Source organism: Paramacrobiotus metropolitanus, unplaced genomic scaffold (assembly GCF_019649055.1).
Source record: "Paramacrobiotus metropolitanus isolate TYO unplaced genomic scaffold, Prichtersi_v1.0 Parri_scaffold0000018, whole genome shotgun sequence".
NCBI lineage: Eukaryota > Metazoa > Tardigrada > Eutardigrada > Parachela > Macrobiotidae > Paramacrobiotus > Paramacrobiotus metropolitanus.
In genome coordinates this window covers 1,301,951-1,319,600 of record NW_026570238.1, presented here as the reverse complement: position 1 = coordinate 1,319,600, position 17,650 = coordinate 1,301,951, and the positions used below count along the sequence as shown (strand labels likewise).

At 41.4% G+C, this 17,650-nt stretch overlaps 4 protein-coding genes across 6 annotated transcripts; 3 read left to right on the top strand and 1 right to left on the bottom strand.

Annotated features, from left to right (window-relative positions):
* Positions 1-531: 531 nt before the first annotated feature.
* LOC129585761 (putative per-hexamer repeat protein 5) lies at positions 532-3,800 on the bottom strand. The gene is made up of 3 exons (XM_055478594.1): positions 3,559-3,800; positions 2,769-3,380; positions 532-2,678 (listed from the first exon to the last, which is right to left on the bottom strand). The coding sequence occupies exons 1-3, from the start codon at positions 3,620-3,622 to the stop codon at positions 688-690; spliced, it is 2,667 nt and encodes an 888-aa protein (XP_055334569.1). The 5' UTR covers positions 3,623-3,800; the 3' UTR covers positions 532-687.
* Positions 3,801-5,307: 1,507 nt separating this feature from the next.
* LOC129585894 (trypsin beta-like) lies at positions 5,308-8,275 on the top strand. Its single transcript, XM_055478796.1, has 7 exons — positions 5,308-5,825; positions 5,905-6,024; positions 6,547-6,845; positions 7,100-7,263; positions 7,340-7,359; positions 7,672-7,748; positions 7,952-8,275. The coding sequence occupies exons 1-7, from the start codon at positions 5,428-5,430 to the stop codon at positions 8,119-8,121; spliced, it is 1,248 nt and encodes a 415-aa protein (XP_055334771.1). The 5' UTR covers positions 5,308-5,427; the 3' UTR covers positions 8,122-8,275.
* Positions 8,276-9,090: 815 nt separating this feature from the next.
* LOC129585881 (serine protease 41-like) lies at positions 9,091-12,118 on the top strand. Of its 2 annotated transcripts, none has more exons than XR_008690075.1 (8): positions 9,091-9,485; positions 9,828-10,374; positions 10,598-10,932; positions 11,036-11,115; positions 11,390-11,439; positions 11,642-11,661; positions 11,748-11,821; positions 11,900-11,965. XR_008690075.1 is itself a non-coding variant. In XM_055478770.1 (8 exons), exons 1-8 carry the CDS (start codon positions 9,341-9,343, stop codon positions 11,989-11,991), a joined length of 1,374 nt encoding a protein of 457 aa, XP_055334745.1. In that variant the 5' UTR covers positions 9,091-9,340; the 3' UTR covers positions 11,992-12,118. The 2 variants fall into 2 exon arrangements, 1 of the variants encoding a protein (XP_055334745.1); XM_055478770.1 differs by having other exon boundaries at positions 11,359-11,439; positions 11,900-12,118.
* A 914-nt stretch (positions 12,119-13,032) lies between these two features.
* On the top strand, positions 13,033-17,351 carry LOC129585988 (sodium/hydrogen exchanger 9B2-like). 2 transcript variants are annotated; one of them, XM_055478964.1, is made up of 9 exons: positions 13,033-13,363; positions 13,503-13,607; positions 14,127-14,741; positions 14,801-14,965; positions 15,167-15,204; positions 15,632-15,703; positions 16,158-16,322; positions 16,470-16,796; positions 16,897-17,351. In XM_055478964.1, the coding sequence occupies exons 1-9, from the start codon at positions 13,222-13,224 to the stop codon at positions 17,089-17,091; spliced, it is 1,824 nt and encodes a 607-aa protein (XP_055334939.1). In that variant the 5' UTR covers positions 13,033-13,221; the 3' UTR covers positions 17,092-17,351. The 2 variants fall into 2 exon arrangements, with proteins under 2 accessions (XP_055334939.1, XP_055334940.1); XM_055478965.1 differs by having other exon boundaries at positions 13,334-13,363; positions 13,503-13,603; positions 16,897-17,350.
* Positions 17,352-17,650: the final 299 nt, after the last annotated feature.

Sequence of the window (17,650 nt, the reverse complement as noted above, 5' to 3'; positions counted from 1 at the left end):
TGACTTATAAAGATCCATTACGTTTTAACCGCATATTATAATTATTACTATATATATAGAGCTAACCAGACTGATAAATAAGTACTCGAAATTACATTCTACTTGAACCGACCACAGAAATTGTATCAGTCTATGTACAGAGTTCGAGTACAATATCTAGCCTTTTCAGTTCGAAAGTGTCAGCTCCTATTTTCTGCCAGCCATAATTTTGTGTCAGCAAAAAGTCATGCGCAACATATTAAATTTCTTTAATATATATTTAAAGACGTTACCCGTAGTGTTCCATGTTCTCGGCTGTGTGTTCTAATTTTCAAGTACTGCTATATTTGAGTAGAATGCGGTACAAGTCGAATCCCACACGTAAATTCCTGACCGGACGATGTCTGCAAGGTAAAAAGATTTTCACCTTGGTCTGTTTTGCATGTGAAAACTGTTTCCGAATATTCATAAAAGCAGCCTAAGCAATTCTCCGATATTAAGTCATTGTAATATGTTGCAATTAGAACAGTTGTAAAGGAACTTAAAAACACACAGCACTCCGAATGCACTACTGCTCACATCGGCAGTTTTAACAAGCAGTGAATCACTGTACCAACAAAAAAAAACATTTAAATAAAGTTGCAGCCACATTTGCTACCGCTCAGTAGTTGTATCACAAATCATAAAGTATTAGGGCTAATGTCCAAGTTACGGGCATTCCTGGAGATTCAAGACCGTTGAACCCGTTAGGGTTTTGGCTTTTTGAGACTGCAGGGCACTCTGACCACCTGCCACTGCGGAACCACCGGCATGAATCTTGCTTCCGGTCGCACTCCCCACACTCATGGAGGCAACATTGGTCCCCTTGTCGGACGTATTCACGTTTGAGCTCTGATTGGACTCCGCTGTACCCTCACCCGCAGTGCCGGTTCCCTGTGCAGCCCCTTCTCCTTGCGACTGGCTCTGTTTCTGACCTTTACTACTACTGCGGAAGGCGTTATTTGTGCCTTTTTTAATGCATTTCTCGCCGTTAGCCAACGTCATAATCTGTGTGTCCTGAGAAGCATTCTCCTCCGAATCCTGGCTTTGACTCTGTCCTTGTGCTTTGGCTTGCACAGCGCCCTGTACGTTCAGTCCTTTTCCTTCACCCTTTCCCATACTGACGGAGCTGACTTGGCCAGTTTGATTGTTTGTAGCTCCCAGGGTATTTTGAGCGGATGAGACACTACCTTCATCGGCAGTTCCTTGTCCCGTTGAAGCACCACCAATTTGGAATTGTGACTGATGTTGGTGATCACGTTTTGCTGCATTATTTTGCAGTTGATTACTGAAGGACTGGAACGCATTATTGGCTGCGCCGCTTCCGTATCCAGCGCCCGCTTGGTTTGTGTTAGCTGTGCCCGTTCCGGTTCCAGATCCATATGCCCCACTCGTTCCCTGATTGGCGGCTGCAATCGTTACATCTGCTGTGTTACCGTATCCTGTCCCCGCGGCTTGATTGGTATTGGTAGCACCATTCCCGCCGGTGTAGGCGGTGCCTGTACCTTGATTGGTAGTCGCTGCTCCAGTTCCGTATCCCGTTCCCGCCGCTTGATTAGTTGCTGTCATGCCAGCATTAGCACCAGATACCGCTCCGCCGGCCGCTTGGTTTGCATTGCTAGCAATTCCTCCGTATCCACTACCCGTAGCCTGATTAGCAGCTGCATTGACCACACCAGTACCTGCTTCGCTTCCAGATCCGGTTACTATCGCTTGATTAGTATTACTGGTGGCTCCTCCATAACCAGCGCCAGCTCCTTGATTGGTTTGCGTTAGACCAGCGTTGATATCCGATCCTGACCCTGCAGCGTTGTTAGATTGACTGCCAGCTCCTGCTGCAGCACTGCCGCCGGCATTTGCTCCGGAATTAGTATATCCAGTGGATCCTTGTCCTTCGGATCCAAAATTACCAACATTGAAGGAACCTTGCTGTTGACCGGTGTTACCAGCGCCGACGACCGCACCCGATGATCCCACCACCTGACTTGCACTGCCAATGCCAGTAGACATTGATCCACTGCCGCCATAAGGCACGTTTACAACTGGTGCGACGGTTGTGGCAGGAGCGTAATATACTGTTGTACTTTCTTGCACAGCTGCACCGTACACTGGCACAGGAGCTTCGGTTGTTGGAACTTCCACCACACTTCCATAAGCGGGACTGGGTGCAGCATACGCGGGGGTTGTTATTTCCTTGTTGCTACCGTATATAGCAGCGAAGGTCACGGTAACCGGCGAGGTGACCACGTATTCTTCTGTGGCCACATTCACTTGCGAACCGCTTCCATAAACAGGGGCTGCGGTGGAAGGAGAAGTATAAACAGGATAAGCCGAGGTAGCTTCCACAATGGCCTCACCGCCATATACAGGCGCTACGGGTTGCGCAACTGCACCGTATCCCATGGCCTTTGCCTCAGTCGTTGTGGTCGTTGTGGTAGTAGTAGTTGGAGTTGTAGTGGTTGTGGTAGTGGTGGTTGTTGGTGTCGTCGTTGTCGTCGTAGTCGTAGTGGTTGTGGGGGCGACATACACACTCGTGGTACCATAACCGTATCCACTTCCGCTTCCAGCCGCAGAACCGGCCCCTACAGCCCCAGACTGTATTCCCGATGCCTGATAACCGGTGCTTCCTGTGTTAGAGGTGTCGAGTTCGCTTCCACCCACTTAAACGGAAAACAAAAGCCGTGTTAAGTTACAGCTTACAAATTAATTGAACAATAAGCGGTCCAGTGGCTAGAAAAATCATTGTTTACCTTTGCTAGCGCTGGCACTTCCGGCATTCGAACCAGTAGCCGCTGCATTGCTGCTACCAGAAGAACCCGCGCTACCGCTCCCACCGGCACTGCTGGATCCAGTTCCAGCGGTACCGGTGTTTGTAGCTGCTCCCGTCTGCGTTGATCCGGTACCGCCCACTGTAAATGCACCGCTAGTTGCGCCCGCTCCGGATCCGGTGCTCCCGCCAAAAGGCTTGAAGTTTCCAAAGCCACCGAAGTTATTGAAGAAGCCCGTGTTAAATCCGGTTTGCGACTGTCCTTGTTTCTGACCCGCGCTGGCAGCACTCCCCAGTGAGCCTTGGGACTGAAACTGCCCACCGCCCGTCAGCTGGGCGGCTCCCCCAATTTTGCAGTTGCCACCAGTGCAGCCACCCAAACTGCTGCCTATGGATGTCGTCCCATTGGCACCGGTGTATGTGTTAGAGTTTTGGGCACTGCTAATTTGTCCAGAGTCAGCTTCGGCATCTCCAGTTGCCGCGCTTTGTCCGCTAGTTTGGCTTTGTTTTTGCGTATTCCCCTGGCTTTGCATCTGGCTCATACTCATCGAACCGAAAGCCGGAAAACTGAGCGGCTGCATAGGTTGCATTGGTTCTAAAAACACAAAAGTAGTTTATTACGGCTGCGTTTGTTCCTTCGCCATTGCAGAATGCGCAGCTGTATTGTGTGAAGCAATGTAAGAGTACATACACTGCAGTATAACATGCAACGAAACCCTCATTGTCAGAACTGACTGCGCGAACAGCCAGATCAACGTAAAGAAAGCCCTTACCGAATGCCGGAAACGAGAACGCCACTCCAACACAATAAATTGCAAAAATCAATCTTATCGCCATGGTTCTACCTAATCGGGTAGTACAGGAATTTCTGCACTTGAGTATGTTTGAATATTTTAACAATTAACAAATAAAAAATTAATACTGCTGCGCTCTGCGGGAATTAAAAAATTAAAGGTCTGTGGGCAGAAGGAGCTAAAGCAACGTAAGAGAACAAATGAACAATTTCATAGCGGTATTTGCTAGCTGCAAGACGTTTTATATGCTTTGCAATCCATAAACATGAATGCCAACTAATTGATTGACATTTCTGTATAAAAATTCTCAGATCAAGTCCGCTTATTAGCAGCAGTTTGTTGGTATGTTTCCGTCACTTGATACTCTACCGGCTTTACAGAAGGTTATTAAAGTTTGTATAATACGCCGCTCTTTCCAAATAACTGGTGAGACATAACGGTAACTTCCTGGCAGTATTCATCAGACTGTCTAGTAAACTGTGCAACGTCGATGATCCGCGAAAAATGCCGAAAAATAAGTGTTAATTAAATCAGATGTCTTACACCAGCTACGGTAGACAGAACAGGTATCCTGCATTAATAAAAAACAGCACTGTTTACACCAAGAATAAAACTGTTCATTAATATGCCGGCTGTTTATTTGAAAAAGTATTTTAATAAACCGGTACTGCAAAAATCACACTGCACTTGGCGATGCTGCCTAAGCCAGAAAACATTATGGCTATAATCTGAATAATTTATAAGAAAGACTGATTTAAAACGGCGCCGAAATGTCAGTGTATACAAAAACCAAGTCATAATCAATAACAATAAAGACATTGGCGATTTCCTGGCAAGCCTTAGTGCTAACAATTTTGCTTCTAATTTACAGTAATAATATAACAGAAGCGGTAACCAGTAAATTATGCAGTTAATAATCGTATATTTAATATTAATACCTGATAAATAATCCAACAATTTTTCTATGATTTTGAATTCTAGTTTGCTTCTTAAAAAGATCTGGCGGGAATTTTGCGAATATTTATAGCTCGCAGTGATAAGCAATAAACTGCTACATATTCGTGCGTTGGGTAATCCTGACGTTAATTGTTTGAACTCTTATGAAACAGTAGATCCCAAAATTATAAAGGTGATATTTTCAAAGCAACAGCTCATTACGAATGTTATTTTCGGTGGAGTAAAAATTAAAGTTGCTCGGAAATTCTAGACTTTACATGGTAGTCTTTTATCGATATTGGCGCTCCTATTGTAAAGCAACGCACGCGCATATATGCATTAATATTACTTAACACTCATAATGTTATTTACCTGCATATAGATATATGGGCATAAATAATGTCGGTTTGGCCATTCGCTCCGTACATTATTACAATAATATATTATATGACTTACAGTCTTGAGCATGTTTGTCGGCCTGCATGTTAGCTATCCTTGAAACTTCGCCCAGGATTATGTTCTTTTACAGTATTTTCGAACGCTATACTCTGTGCATGGTCAAACGGTTGTATCTTCAGTGTGTGTGTGCATCGAATATTTTGTAATCTAGGCTTGCAGATCCATAAAGTACCGCCATATTTACTACCTTAGAGTAGTGCTTGAGTCGTAAAGCCATAAAATCAGAGCACGCACAAACGGAAGTTCAATTACGCTAAAGTAATTAAACGAGATCAACATATTGCGCTTTATAATCCAGATTTTTACTTAAAACCTAAAAGTCGAATGCAAAAGTGTCAAACAACCCGAAAACGTTACTGGTTACAAAGACTCTGTCTTTACCGGTATTTTAGTTTAATATTCTCTAGGCTGTAACTTTCTCAGATTCAGTAGTATTCCCATGAAATTACCAAAATGAACGGCAGCTACAGGATTATAAACGTTTTGCTGTTTTCTAGCTTAATTTTATGTCATTTAACACTGATAAAATCACAAACTGTTTGCTTTGATGTTAATCGGCCGGGCGTAGCAGGATTCTGCACCGATACTTTTATATGCCAACTTTTGTCGAGCACCGGCTATGTGATCAGTTCTTCATCGGTTGAATGTCTGAGCAGCCCGAATCCTTCCCAAGTGTGCTGTATGCCAGCTGGTGGTATCCCTGCCACCACTCCCTTTCCGCTGACACCGTCCTATTGCAGTGTTCCACAGAATAATAGCACGTTCCCCGGCCAAGGTCTATCCGGCGACGGAGGAGGCAATATAATCGTAAAAAGTTTGGAAAGGATGGGCAGAATTTTGGGTGGAACCCAGTAAATTGTTACTTTATGTTAACCGAAGCATTCCTGCTGTTATATTCTCATGTCTTCATGGTCATTTGTTTGATGACAGGGTCACCGATCCAAGCCGGCATTGCTGGATCGCCGGGATCTACCTAAACAATCAACTTGTTGCTTCCGGTGCGCTTGTATCAGCAAATGTCGTGCTGACCACATTCAGTCCTGTTCAAAGGTCAGTCAGCAAACTGCTAGCAAGATATTTCGGGATTCATATCCCTATGTACAGATATCTCGCTGTTAACGTTGACACGATAATTCCCAACTGATATTACGAGTATACAGATTAATTATGTTCTGACTTGTTGTAAATGTGTCATAATTAAAAATTAAAACCGCTTCTAGTTTCCTCACGATATGGCAATTATTATGAGCACAAAAACTCCTTGGGCAAAATGTTTTGTTTAAAATTTTTAACCACCTACCGATACTAATAAAATGTGTGCCCCGCCCACTAGATCTAGATTTAAATTTTAAACTTATTGTACCTTCCCTGGCCTTTCACACAGATAGAACTGAAAGTTTTATTTAGCAATGCAACAATATAATTTTTAAGGTACAATATTGGTGTTTAATTTTGTTAACATTTTAATTTAAAATTTTAATAACATTTTAATTTGTAAACAGTACATTATTTTCAGTCAACAAAATTTTATTTTAACATATGGAACCTTACATAATCTTTTGATGTGTTCAGAGCAACGGCCCAATCTTTAACCGTAAGACTCGGGGTACCAGGAATATCCGGAGCAACCGGAACCTTTAATTCGGCCATTTCGCTTCAAGTTGCCCAAATTGTTCGCTACCAGGGATACCGTGTCGTTAATCCACCAGGATATCCTGTCGGGAATCTCGCTGTCCTCCGTTTAAGCCAGTCCGTTGATTTCAGCCTTAATCCTTCTTTGTGCACAGCGTGCTTGCCGGGCCAGTCCATAACCACAAGCTCCTTTTTGGGCGACCGGTGCCATGTCGCTGGTTATGGCAGTATAACAGAAGGTAAATCAAGCAGTCTACAGTATTACGATGGCAGAGAAACCAATTTCGCGATATTTTCAAAATTTTTGTCCTCTTGATCGTGTTTAAATTTTAAAGGTACAGAAAGCGAAGCATAACTGTTCATCATAAAATTTGCTGCAAACGGGTATATTTTGTACGCATTCTAATTACTGTATGCAGAGAAAAGATACTTACCGTAGTTTTCAACGCTGTAATGCAACAACAAGATTTTCACCATCTGCTGTTCTAAAAAGGAACTACCACAATCTCCGACGGAATTCTTCGCGAAGTTATGGTTCCGATTATTCCGCGACAAATGTGTGATTTTGTGTACCAACGAGTACTAAATCAGTTTCAGTACGCAACCGATGCCTCATCTATATGTGCGGGTGGTGAATCTGGAAAGGACACATGCACTGTAAGTTCCGGAGGAAATTGTCCTCGTACGCTCAGATATCAGTTAAAGAACTTTTATTTATTCTTATTATTTTTAGAGAGATGGAGGAGCTCCGCTGTAAGGCAAACAGATACATCCTTGCCAGCTACTAACAGCACCGTAGCGTACTATATACATTCTGTATAGGCAGAACTGGGCGTATATTGTACAGATTTGTTGTGTTACATATTTTCATCTGCTACCTTAATTATAATGCAAATCGAAATTAGTAGCGTTTTGCGGATGCCTACAGTAGATGGCTTTATGCTGCATCTACATCTATAAACCAAATAACGAAATGCTTTTCTTGCTCTGTGTTATGCAAATTTTCTTCTTTAATGCTCTTTAGTAATTTTAATCCTTGCTCATTGATTTTTGGAATGGTTGTAGACGATGTACTGGTGTTAGCCGGCAATATCCGATCGTAGTCGGGCTCAGTAGCTGGGGAGTTGGATGCGGTAGATCAGGTGAAATATACGTTTTATTATAGTCCAAAGAAAGATTGTAAAGATTCAAATGTCACAGTGTTAGTGTTTTTGCAGTGTTTAGTTATTGCGAACACTGAACAATTTTGTTGTTGACGTACTAGTACTCTTTACGCGGGCACGCCCAAGACATTGACTGTACAAATGTTATTATGTGTTATTTGTACTTTTGCGCTCTTTTTTAGGAATTCCATCCGTTTACACCGACCTTAGTAACAGCCAAATCTTTGCGTTTATACAACAACAAGTTTCAGCATCGGGATCACGTTTGTTTCCCCCGCCAATTACTACAGCTTTTACTGCATCCGGTTTTGTGCCAGTGTCTGACTCCGGCAATCCATTTTTCGCTAAATAATAGAACCAATATTTTTAAATTACCACGGACTTAAACCTTGAGAATATGATGTTAGTAAACTAGAATTGTTTTATTATTTTTGATTGCGCAAGTAAAGAGATGACGTACGTGTAAAGCGAAACGATTACTGAGAAAATTATCCGTTGGTGTGCAAATACGCAAATAAAAAATTCCTTATTTTTGGACAAATTAAAAATCTGCATAATAGGCACTTTTATAGTACTCATCTTGCTGGTACTTTGTAGATTTAAAACTTATTATGTTGATCCAGTATGTAATTTTTAAGAACGATCCGCTGAGTATATCGACAACGATTTGCTTGAATTGACGTTCAGGGTTCCGATTTCAATACTACTTTAGTAGTACACAGAACGACGCAACGAAAAACGCTGTTACACTTATCACAGATGTACCGATATTGCAGATATTAAATAACTCTGATTAACAGAGATTCGTAATTAAGCAATAAAGAAAAATACGTCTAATCGTCGCTTTATCGGCCCGCTAAATGTAATATGCATATGGTCAGCGACGCAGCAACGCTAACTCATCCACATAGTACTTAAAATGCAAACCTTAATTTTAAAGCAAGTGACATAGAAGTACTGCAAACGGCTGTTAAAAACCGTAATCAGGAAGCAAAATTTTTGTTGTGAGGCACGTAAAACATAAACACTTTTCGATATGAGCGAAAGTTAATGTTTTACTAAAAATCATAATAAATTTCATAACAACAATCAAACGCGGCGAACTCCGCTTGACACATAAATCGTAACGAGCTAGATGCGGTACTGACCGTAAGTCATCAAACTACTCACATTATCCAGCAGTAAAGTTTTATGGCAGGGCAAAACCCTTACAATATCACAAGTAAAAGTAATCTTGTGGGCTTGACTGCATTCAAGGCGTGTTAAAAAACAAGTGACAAATACTGTCGAAAAATTATACTGCTGCTAATGAACGATCGGTCAGTTCATTTTTCCACTGCAGGATTTTCTCCCAGCTCTTACAAAGACTTTCGTTGAAATTTAAGTTTTCCAACGCTGTGTGAAAGGTGTAACGGTACCGTTGGTTATCTGATGATAACTGACCAGTGCATGGACTATTTTGCAGGCCTACTCTGGTGATCGAAACTACTCTGTATATAATATTGATACAGGAAAAAGTAATTAGCTGCATATTAAGCTGGAAACGGTATTACATTGGTCGCTATTGCAACATGGCTTTGAAAAGATTGGCTTTCCAGCGATACTTCCCTTGGCTTTTCGGTGTAGTATTATGTGGATATATCAGCCTATCGCTGCAAGATGACGGCATCATGATGGCATCATCCCTTGAAGCTACTTCTTTGCCAGGACTCCAGGGTAACTCTATTAAAAATTTTGTGTACTGCATAATTAATCGGAAAAACATTCATATGTATTATGACGTTTTTGCTGCAAAAGAAAATTAAACTGTTAATGAAATGACATGGGACAACTTTACATTGCTCTCTGTTGTTTTTGGGGTATCGGTAATATTACGAATTATCACAAACTTATCGATAACACCTCAACCTATCACTATCGTAACTCAGGATCTGGACTCAGGACTCTGTTCTTTGTTTCAAAATGCTAAAATTACTATTCTAGCTACATGTAAAGTTATATGTATCACTTGATTTTGTTCTCCATTTTCCCACCATGATGGTATTCTGTTATTTTCAGGACCTTGTATGGTTCCGGACAACAACGGAAAGCGTAGTTTTGGATTTTGTTTTGCCGACAGCATTGCAACCGGATTGTGTGGATCAGTTTTGAATCTGGACACCCGTCCGGGAAACTGTTCGGCTAATCATCAGTGCTGTTTTGTCAAGCACCAGAACGATCTCACTGTCAGCAACTCTAACAATGTTATGCTCATAAATAAAGATATCCCTCAGCTGCCAACTTCTGCCGCAGAATCGGCTGAAATTGTCCCTACTTGTGGAATATCCAAAAGTGGTCTCAATCGTAAAATGAATCAGAATATTGTGGATCCGACAGCGCAACCGGTGATGCTGATGATACGCTCGGGCGAGCAGGTGCTCACCAACAACAGGAAAAAACGTACAGCATGGCAAAGAGCGCGGCAAGCTAAAATCTTGGGTGGCACCCCAGTATCAGATTCCACATACTGCTCGATCGCTGCCATAACTGCGGACCAACGTTACGTAGCCGTTGGAAGCTTGATCGCGCCACAATGGGTGCTTACGAGTGCTACAATTATGAGCCGGTAATTCTTTGTACTCATTGCATTTTTCTTTTCGCGACTGGAATTGTCATGCATACTCATCTGCAATAAACTGAATTAAATGATTAATTTCAAAAATTTGTTGTCACTAGTTTGCAGGGCTTTTCCATCGGCTGTTTGTACCTTGAACTTTGCTCGAGTAACAGTTATGAACTTATTTCACATGATTTTATGTTACTTAAAGAACACAATGTTTCGTTTTCAGATACATTATCCCATCACAGCTGGGAGGTAGCCCACCTAAAATTGTCGTATACTTGGGTTACAACGATTTATCCCAAGTGAATAATCCGCCCATAGATATGAGAGTCATGAAAAACCGCAGATATTCCGTTAGCAGCGTAATTGTCCATCCGGAATTCCAGATGAACTCTCCAGGTTATCCTGTGAATGATGCTGCTTTGCTACGGCTGGAACGGGCAGTGGATTTTAACCTGGAACCCGATCTGTGTACGGCTTGCTTGCCTACGTCGGAATCGGAAGTCAACGCTTTTTCTACAAAACGCTGCATGGTCACAGGTTATGGAGTGACCGCTGAAAGTACTGAATTATAATTTCATGTTTGATTTTACTTAAAAAGAGGTAGAAGTAGAACGACCATCAGTTACCGCACAACATCGAAGGTCACTGTTGTAAATTGCAGATGACACTCAGGTCGATGGAATTCTCCGTACAGTAGATGTCCCTTTACTCAGCAACGCATATTGCCAAATGGCTTACCAGGTACATGTTTTGGAATTAAATAAGAAAGCCACTCAAATAACACAATTTAAAACAGAAAACAATACCAATTTTTGCATTTCAACCAAATGTTTTTCGTGTTTCTAACGTTTTCATTACGTCGGCTCAGGTATTTTACGTGGTAATTACGGGCATTTTACGTAGGAAATCTAGTATGGATCAATAAGACCTCTGTATGCTTAACAGTAAGGTATTTGGTACTGTCGTACATTATCACATTTGTAGAATGCATTGCGTCTACCAACCTTTCGCCTAGATCGAGCTAACATCTGCGCTGGAGCAGAAGGCGGAAGAGATACTTGTTCCGTAAGTTTGTAATTTGCATTGGTTTCCTGCAAATATGTGTAATGTGAGCTGTGAGAGCTTGTTAAAAACAGCTTTTTACGGTTGTTGGCAAATGTATTTCCCAAGCCCAACATACGTTTTGTTACGGTTTTTTGTAAACTTACTGAGATAAATGTACAAAGGATGCATATCAGTTGTTTGACCTTTATTATAACTGTTGCAGCGCGATGGAGGTGCTCCACTGTAAGTTTCAACACATTACATTTGTAGCGGTGTAAGCATATAATATGCATTAAAGCTGGTGGTCTGGAAATATAACGTAATTACAGAACTTGTGGAGTTTCATCTGGATCTCCTGTATTAGTAGGAGTGTCGAGTTGGGGATATCACTGTGGCCGAAGCGGTAAAAAGCGAGGAAATTATTCAACTGGATGGGTTGAGTTCGAATGCAGGTGTTCATGTGTCGTATTATTTTTTATAGGAGTTCCATCTGTATATACCGACCTATCCGCAGTGTTGGAGTGGATAAAGTCCAGATTAAGTTCTATAAGTTCGGAAAAATCCGCGCTATAATTTTTTAATTTGATTTTGCCACAAAATGCAGTAACATTATTTGTGAAACTATTGCGCTATCAGTATAACAATTTACTAGTGCGCATTCGCTAACTCAGATGCGTACTAATAAAATACAAAATTCCTGCTACCGTATGAATAACTGAGGGATTCTTCGAAGCAGTTTTACGGGTGCATGCATGGACACACATGTAAAGTTGCACTTGGACGCACTTGGTTTTCGCAGTTTAGTTTTGAAATGTGTAATAATGTTGCGAATACCTTCCTTCGCAATTCCGAAGTAAGAAATACGACTATCTCGTTGTGCATGATATTTCAGTGCGTGCACATTTTGTAGTTTTATGTTATGCTACGGCATATGGTGGCTCTCGAGTCGCGACGGCAGTTTCTTAATGCTGCCTTTTTAGATGAGTCCTTCAAATTCTGGTTGAAATGCCCGGTATAGAGCTAATTTAGCAGCTTATAAATGCCAGGTTAATTACAAGATTACAATGCGTTTATGTACCGAATTGCGGTCACCTGCTTGTATAAATGTACATAAAAAACATGAATCCGAAGGGTTATTTTTTAAGTGTACATAATCACTTTCCCAGAGGTTACAACAATAGCATATAGTTGGAGACCTGTAGTTGTAGTCGACCACGGGTTTGAAAAACATTAATATTTGGTTGACCGTTCATATATAAATGCTTATTCTTGAACTGAACTAGAAAGCAAGTAAGACAGCAAAAAAAACGCTTAAAAAGACATTATTGTTTGTGCTAAACAATAAGAAATGGCATAATCTTCTCAATTGGCGACCATGATTTTTCCCCGGTTATGCTGCAGGTACTGTCAGGACAATGAAAACATACAACATACATACAACTGGTTTCTGTTCCATCAGCAGATACTACTTACTTATTGATCTGCTAAGGATATACAAATTTTCTTCATGCTTCAGCACTCTTAAAAAATGCTGCTACATGAAGCGAATACTTGTCTAAAGAATTTGTATTCACCTCATCTATTGATAATTATTAGTAGATCTATTAATAGTGGTGAAAACTGAGCCTTATGGAATTAAGCTGTCACGCTGCACAATGTTACGCAAAATTTTATTAGCCTTTGGGTACACTATTTGGATTTTGTATTCGCTTAACCTCTTCCCCTGTCAATCAGGTTCTGTGAAAGAAGTTTGAAAAGACTCAAAGTTGTTACAAACCCAATTAACACCGGAAGCTATAAATCATGTCTCATTTCAACGGGCGTGTTAAGCGGTATATTGATGATTCCGACGATTATTCCAGCGGTACTTTTGAGAACAGTAAGCGCCCAATTTACCGCTCCACGGTCCATATTTACGTTGCTCCAGAAGAAGATCTCGTTTACGGTAAAGCAAGTATGAATATTCAGATATGCAACATTAAACATTCAAATACAAAATAATAATGTGGTACATCCATCAATATGGTACAGTTCTTAATTCCCGAATTTCTGTATTGACATTTGGTTTTTTTATATTACTGCAGAGTCTGACAAATTTGTGACCCTTGCCAGGCTTCCCCACCTGGAAAAGATAAGAAGTGGTGAATATGCAGATATCGGTTACGGAGCGTATTTCAATCCCAACGTAGGTGCGTGTCGTAAAATTATGGATTAGTGCACATCTTTAGAAAACTGATTACAAACTACGTAGCAGTACTTCATAACTGTTATCAAATTTTTTGCCTTTTAACATTGTACTACCAGATTTACCACAAAACTTTCTCAAACTCATTATTGCCAGACGCAAATTACTTTGTGTACATAGATATATCAGGTATGCACCTCAAAATATTCGAAACAAGATATAAGTGGAACGTATTATAATGTCTTTATAATGATTACAATTTTAGCTTCTTGTTTCGGCCTAAAATATTTTGGTGATAGAATTAGTCAAGCTTAATTTTCAGTATAATAGGGATCGAATCAAAGGTCCTGTCGGCGAATGGTAAATTGCCCGTAGTTTCAATCCGCCGCACTTGTTCAGTATACCGTACGGTGCGTTTGGGTGTAAAACATATTAGGCTAGAGTATAAGCAGGTTGACTGTATATACTGTATATACAGAGTATGTTGTTGTTGTAGAATGATAAAATTATTATATCTGTGTAGGAAGCACACAGCCGGCAAAACAGCCGTGGCGCACACGTTTGCATATCGCAATGGACAGTATTAAAGAGAAAATCTTGTACAAACGCAATCCACTACCAAAGAACCCATCCCGATCTCAGAAAGTTCGTTATGCCTTCTTATGTCCCCCGCATGGATTTTTGGCCAGCTTATTGGCCAATATCCTTGTCATACTTTTCCTATGGCTAACGGCGTTCTTTCTGGCTCGCAAAGACGCCTTGCCCGGCGGCAACATATTTGCCTTGTTTGTGCTGTATGGAGCATCGTCGCTGGGAGGATTTGTGGTTTCGCTACTGCGATTGCCACCGTTGCTCGGGATGCTGATTGTCGGGTTTATGTTGCGCAATGTCCCGGGCATCATCGTCGCTACCGACATTGACCGGAAATGGTCGTCGGTGCTGCGGAGTATCGCTTTGACGGTGATCCTCACCCGAGCCGGTTTGGGGCTGGACGGGAAAGCTCTGCGTAAGCTGAGCAAAAATGTGCTGTTGTTGTCATTTCTTCCGTGTGCGGCAGAAGCTATCACCGTGGGAATTGCAGCATATATGATTCTGGGGTTTCCTTGGCTTTGGGGATTTTTACTAGGATGCATACAAGGTGTGTAGATGCACTATGGGTTTTTGCTGGCGCATCATGGTTTTCCGACCCATTGACAGGTGCTGTGAGCCCGGCTGTCCTCGTGCCGTTCATGATTCAGTTACAGGAAGAAGGACTGGGAACAAACAAAGGCATTCCGACGTTGTTGATGGCTGCTGGCAGCCTTGACGACGTATTAGCCATTAGCGGTTTCAGCATTTTTCTCAGTCTCATATTTTCAACTGGTACGTGAACCTAATAACGTATTATTTTACCAGCGTTGGATTAAATTATTATGATCCAACAAACATCTCCTGTCACATAATAATGACAGTGTGCATGAACAAATTATATAACTAGAACCGGTGCATTCGTGTGAGCTCAATCTTCCTGCTAAAAACTGATCACTACGAGTGCAGACGATAATGATTCGAGTTTTCGTATAGGTGCGGCGATCTGGTACCAAATTATCCAAGGACCATTGGTAGGAGTTCGTAAAAATTAAAAATCTTTATATTTTCTAGGGTCTGCATACTTCAAACACGTACTGTATTTAATGAATAAGGAGGGTATTGACTTAGAGGTAAAGTAAGCTTGAAATGTGAGCCCGTGCAAAAATTAGTTTTAATTGCACTTCACTAACGTTAATTTGTATTGCATACATATGGTTTAGTAGCGCATTAACGGGTGTGCTGTTGTATCGTTCCAGTATAGGTATTATTTTAGTTGTGATTTGGTCACAGTAAGTACAGTAGTTTTCAGCAAGTAAAAGCGACAGCAGCTGCCTTTGCGAATGCCAGCGTTTTAGAACAGTATAGCCATGGTGGTATAGCCTAACAGTAGCTCCAATTTCGCAAATTAATGAGCTGGATTAATCTGCATTAAAAATGGATTGCGTGTTTATTCCTCAGGAGCTTGCAATGGGTTTAACCTATGGAATATGCGTGGGATTGCTGCTGTGGTATATCGCCGACAGAAACCATGTGAGTAATTTTTATAATTAGTTGCATCCCAGCATTTCGCGTACGTCGGATGGCGGCCTGCAACGTGGAGTATTGTAAGCTGGGGATGGAAGAGGAAGTGCTTGCAAAGTGAACTGTCATGAATGTGTCAATATGCCGGCAGAGCAAATAATCATAGCGAATACATGTCAAGTGAGAGGTCTTATAAGCACACATTTTTGCAAAACCTACCCGGGGACTGTCCCCAGCGCATGCGTGTTCTACGTTTATCTCCTGATTGTTTACTCCTGATCGCATTAAAAAATTTCTATGCATCGCATATGACAAATTTTAAAGTAGTGATAATTTCACGAGGGGCAGCTGAAGCAAGTTGTGAGCATTATTGCGATTCTAGAGGTTTATTCCTTAAGGCACAACCTACTGAATATAATTCTGATTATGTTGTATAAAGGGGACCCTTATTTCTCTTTTCTAGATTGACCTTTCAATTTACCGGTTTCTTTTGTTACTATCTGCCGGACTCATAGCTGTATTTGGCTCTAAGGCAACTGGATTTGGCGGCGCGGGAGCGTTGGGCTGCCTGACCACAGCCTTTGTAGCGGGATACCGTTGGCGACAGCCCGGTTGGAATAAAGAACTGGTAAAGGCTGTAATTAATGTGAATCAGTTCAATTTATGTACCGCGGTATCATCCAACCGTCTGTATTTGCCTCAATAAAAATTTTATGTCATTGTGCTGTGCATTACTGTACTTTGGTGGTAAGGATTTATGTTGTAATGTTTTCAGGTAAAACCGTCGACAGCGTTCAATCATCTATGGAACTACCTCTTCCAGCCACTCTTGTTCGGGTTAATTGGAGCCGAAGTAGCGCTAGATCGTATTCAAGCAGAAACAGTTGGACTGGCTATTGCAGTATTAGTACTGGGATTGATTGTGCGAATGATCTTCACTGTAATTGCCGTTAGTGGAGCGGGCTTAACCTGGCGGGAAAAGTTATTCTCCGCAATAGCATGGATTCCCAAGGCCACTGTACAGGCTGCATTGGGATCGTTGGCTCTTGATAGTGCACGAGAATTGAATGCCGGACCGGAATACATTAACCTTGGAGAAAAGGTGATTTAATCATTTTAAAGCGATTAAGACATGCGCATTTGCTTGTGCATTATGATATTCACATGCATTTATTCCCGATCACTGAAGTTTACGTTCTCAGGTGGTGACTATTGCGGTGCTGCTGATAATTATCACTGCACCCCTGGGTGCGTTGGGAATAAGTCTTACATCCCATTCGCTGTTGGTGAAAGAAACCGCAATCGGAGAGGATGTCCATGCGGATGAGAAGTATGCGCTTGCGGATATTAAGCAAAGTCCACCGGAAGAGAGAACAAAGATGATCGGAGCACATTAATGTACATGTGGCATAAAAGATGAGGTCTACCGTGACGTTTCGGAAAACGTTGAGTGTTGACTTCGATCTAAAATTGTTGTCTTTTCTGGGGACGCTGTAGAGATTAAAAGAATGACATTTAATTCTATATGGCTGTATTCATGGTACGAGGTATTTATTGTCTGCTCCTTTATTATTGTGTGTAGCGCTACTTCGTTTATATTTATTTGACAAAAAGAAAACGTACATCTGGAGATTATCTGTGGACTTGTAGAAAAAGCTGTCTGGACTCTGGAGCATAATAATCGTACACCACCAATGTTTAAAGTAATTTTGTCGGTGTAAGAATTGAAAGTTACGAGTGAGCGTAACTACCCTGGCAGTATTAGCCAGCCATTACATTTTATAATTAGCGCATGCTTACTGCATTCATTAATTTTTTAAAATGGCTTACCAACGTTCGTCAGAACCCCGGATACGATGATTAAAATGGCTGGCAAGTAAAGTCAGCGGCATTATTTATCGTTTGAGTGATTCTATTTACGTCTTTTTATTATGAGCATGTTTATTTGTTTCCGCG